Source organism: Austrofundulus limnaeus, unplaced genomic scaffold (assembly GCF_001266775.1).
Source record: "Austrofundulus limnaeus strain Quisiro unplaced genomic scaffold, Austrofundulus_limnaeus-1.0 Scaffold0, whole genome shotgun sequence".
NCBI classification, from domain to species: Eukaryota; Metazoa; Chordata; class Actinopteri; order Cyprinodontiformes; family Rivulidae; genus Austrofundulus; species Austrofundulus limnaeus.
The window spans coordinates 10,719,483-10,723,783 of record NW_013952402.1 but is presented as its reverse complement, the minus strand read 5'-3'; the positions used below and the strand labels follow the sequence as shown (position 1 = coordinate 10,723,783).

At 37.9% G+C, this 4,301-nt stretch overlaps 1 protein-coding gene across 2 annotated transcripts in view; it reads right to left on the bottom strand.

Moving 5' to 3' along the window:
* Positions 1 to 4,301, bottom strand: part of eno4 (enolase 4) — a 22,426-nt gene that overhangs the window by 13,221 nt on the left and 4,904 nt on the right. For both annotated transcript variants that reach the window (XR_001309833.1, XM_014002833.1), the window contains exon 3: positions 1,129 to 1,313. Coding sequence is in view for 1 of the 2 variants with exons in the window: in XM_014002833.1 (XP_013858287.1) it covers positions 1,129 to 1,313 (185 nt within the window). In the remaining variant the exon portion in view is untranslated. The remainder of the gene's footprint in view (positions 1 to 1,128; positions 1,314 to 4,301) is intronic.

Genomic DNA, 4,301 nt, shown 5'->3' with positions numbered 1-4,301 from the left:
TTTAACTGGATCTGACAAGTTAGACTCTTTTTTTAAAACTAAACGGAAATAAAGTGAAACCAAGTTTTAAACCAACAGAGCAAAATCAGCTCAAGTGGGCCAAAAATCGTGTTTGTGTGTATGTATGTGTGTGCGGGGGGTTCTGGACGTGTCAAAAAAACAAATTCTTGAACAATTGTGACATTTTAAGGCTTTGTCACCCTATAACATTGAGGACAACTTATCCCAACTTGTGAATATTTCTGTACAACACTGAAGATGTCTACGCTGAAGGTGGAATTAAAAAATACACTGGAAGCGTCATTTGGATGTACAGCATACTACAATATCTAATCAACAAATTAGAAAGAATATACAACATTTATGATTAATTTAGTCGTAATTTTCACAAGTTGGCATAAATTGTCTAAAATGTGTGCAACAGGGCCTTTAAATAGGCTACAATAAAAATATAAAAACATATTGTTGCCATCTCTTAGTATTTTAAGAAATGTAATGACCATTAAATTATCTTCATTTTGACTTTTATCACAACTCACAATGTACTAAAAGTCTCTGTGTTACCTTTGAGAACTTCCCAATGTGTTTTGTTTGAGAGGCATGACAACATACGTAGATACATCCCATATAACTTTCTTTTTTATCCATATGCATCGACTTCAGAAAATATTTTTAACAGGATTGTTGGTTAAGAGTTTGGCTCCTTTCTGGGTACCTCTTTCAAGTAAAATGGACTGGTAAATATGTTCTTTAACAAATAAAGTTTTAATTTTAAGTGTTAAGACTTTAATGACTCACCAAACCAAACCWATCCTCAATGGAATTTGTTTACCAGGCTTAATTTCTCCAGATTTTCTTTGCAACACAATATATTTCTTTGCTCCACTCAAGTAAAAAACTTTGGATCAATCAAAACAGTTGTTAAATCTCACTCAAGGTTGCAGCAGGCATTATCTGCAAAAAATGCATGACAATCTGCATTTATTTGGATAATTTTAGCTGATAATTCTTTTTTTAAATTGCAGTTTGCTCCACATGATACCTGTAAATGAACCGGTAAAGCATTCACATACATCTATTTAAAGTTTGATCTGTCTTCAAGTGGACTAGACAAAATATAAACTCTACCTGAGTCTTTGATCAGTTTCTGATTGGTCACATGGGTTTAGATCTGCCAGCAGGCCACTCAAAGGTTCATTTATCCACAGGGCAGCAGTCTTCACATGATCAGCTCTCTCCTGACTCCCAGACATCTGCTCCAGCGAAGGCTCCTTAGACACCAAGCAGCTGGCGACAGCAGCTGAGGACATGCTCTAAAAAACAAAAACAGGGAAGAAATTTAAAGAAAACATCTGGGCAACATCTTGTTCTGCAGGAAATATCCATCCATCCATCCATCCATCCATCCATTCATCCATCCATCCATCCATCCATCATCCATCCATCCATCCAACTATACATCCAACCTACCATCCATCCATCCATTCATCCATCCATCCATCCATCATCTTTAGCTTGTTCCAGAGTCAGGTCCTAGGGGGCAGCCTCAGGAATGCTCAGACCTCTCTTTCCCCAGCCACCTCTTCCATCTCTTCTACAGTAGGAGGATTTCAAAGTGTTCCTGGGCCAGATAAGAGACATAGTCTCTCCAGCGTTTCATACAGGAAAAACTTTCCTCAGGAGGTACATTGGGGGTGTCCTTACCAGATTGCCAAACCACCTCAACTGGGTCCTCTCGATATGGAGGAGCAGCGGCTCTACAGATWACTGAACGTCTCACCCTATCTCATGAACAAAATCCAAACCCACGTAAACTCCTCCACGTGAGGCAGCACCTCACTCCCAACCCAGAGAAGGCCATCAGGCAGGACCACCTCATCTGCCAATAGCTGAGACACAAGTCTGAGGTCACCAAACCAGACCCCTGTCACACTCTGGATGCACCAAGAAATTCTGTTTGTAAAATGTTACAAACAGAACCTGAGGAATTCCTGGCAAAGCCATTTTTAATAAGAAAGACAAAGTATAACACTTTCTGTGTAGTCCTGAGATTAAACTTAGTGACATGCGGTCCAGTCGAGTCTTCCAAATTTTTCTTTGTCTGCTACTCTTCTTAACCTATCTATGTGTTTTTACAGTAAGCCACCATTAACTCTGGGAGCGAGTCGATCCTCTCCAGTATCACCTGCTGCCCCATGTCTGCTCAGAATGAGGGACCGTGTCCAAGTAAAAAGAGAAGTGTAGAGAAAAGAGTTGTCTCAGTTCAGTGACTCTGTTCTCAGCTGATTCATTGAGCTGTAGAAACACAAGCTGATGCAGCTCTGAGCCACCCGATTGGTCTTTAAATGACCGTGAATGTCTTGTTTTAAATCAACAATGTAACCAATGCATGAAAAGGGCTTGAAATGGGCTGAGAAAACCCTTTTATTCTCTTGAGTTAAGCCATTTTTATTTAATATATGTGACCCATCAAATCAAAATGAAGATTAAGTCAAATTAGGTCAAAATGACCTAATCAAATTTTTTCTAAATTATTTAAAAGCTACATTTTGATACCTGGACCATTCTGATACATAGGCAGATCCAGAGACATGACTTAATTTGTCTTGTTGGTTACAATAATACAATAGTAATTGGGTTAAATTATTAATTTATGTAATTTTARCGAGGGAATTTTTCATGTCATTATAAAGAGGAAACCTCAAATAATATGTGGTTATTAAGATTTCCGAGCTGGAAAGACACAACAACTTTGCTGGCTCACAGGGAAAATCTTACTATTTTAAGACATTTTTCCTCAAAATCAGTTTTTTGTTGTTGTTACTGCTCAAAAAAGTGCTTCAAAATTTGGTTTTATGATTATATTTCAGACAATTCATTCAAACAATGCATTGATTAGGTATTTACAGTATTTGTTTGTTATACTTTGACAACATGCAATTTTTTCAAACGTTTTAATCAACACCCTATATCTGCCTAATTCTAAATATCCCGTTTTTAGACATTATCCTTGTTTCGATATGATGAGTCACATATTTGATGCATGGGTTTTAGAAGTTTTGAAGCATATACTGACTGAGCCTCTGTGACCCAGCTGTTGCAGTAATTCACTGTCACATTTAATCTTTGGTGTTGCAGTAAAACTAAAATTGCAAGAGTTGTGGGTCAGTCTGTTTGTGGATCGCAATGTTTTCTTCTTTACTCCAGATGTCTTTATATCCTGGAGCCTCCTGTTTGTCTAAGGAAACCCTTAAATGGTCACATCTTTGGGTGGCTGTGGCAGAGTGGTTAGGAGTATCATTCTGTAACCTGTGGGTTGATGGTTCGATCCCCCGTTCCATCTGTCTCAGTTGTTCACCTGCTTTGCTTACTGGTGGTTGTGAGAAGACCCAGTGGTGCCGGAGCCAGGTCCTCCTCTGTCAGTGGCTACAATGTAGCTCACCAACATCAGTGTATGAATGGGTAAATGGCTGAGGTGTAAAGTGCTTTGGAATTCATAAGAGACTTGATAAAGCACTATACAAGTTAAAGCCATTGTTAAAATTCCAGTGTTAAACTTTTGGGTGTTGATGTAACACCCCTTAGTGTTATTGTAACACTTTCCGAGTAAACTGACACCCAGTGTTGGTGTTAATCCACAGTGTTGATTTCCTCAGAGTTGTATCAACACTGAACAGTGTTTAATAAGCTCYGCCCACTCTTAAGTTTTATATAACACCTARCAGTGTTGTTATATAACACCATGCAATGTTTAAAGAAGTGTTCTGAAAAGCCCCGCCCTCTTCCATCTCATGTCAAGACAGTCCAGTATTTACCCAGCATTCCTTGCTGAGAAATCTTGCAGAAATTATGTTTTTGCATGTTTATGACTATTAAAGAAGTTTAGGAGAGTAAAAATTTGTTGTTTCTGATTTGTTTTCTTGTTTAATCAAGTTGTTCAACTTTAAGTTTGTGTTATTGGCCATAAATCGACACAATGAGTGAGAGGTATGTCCTGGTGTGTGAAGGGTGGCTCCATTGTACTTTTCTACTAACTACTGAGCAGTGCTAATACAACACTACAAAGAGTCTGATATTAACTCTTGAGTGTTAAATTTACACTATCAATTTGATGGTGTATTGACACCTTGTGGTGTTTGTTAGTCTTTCTAACACCACAATTTCCTTTGTTAATGACGATACACTGGTGTTAATTCTACCACTTTATATTAACACTGTTGAAATGTTAATGACACCCAATATTGTTGAATATTTAACACTGGCTGGTGTTACTTTTAACACTATATTTTAACACTAACACT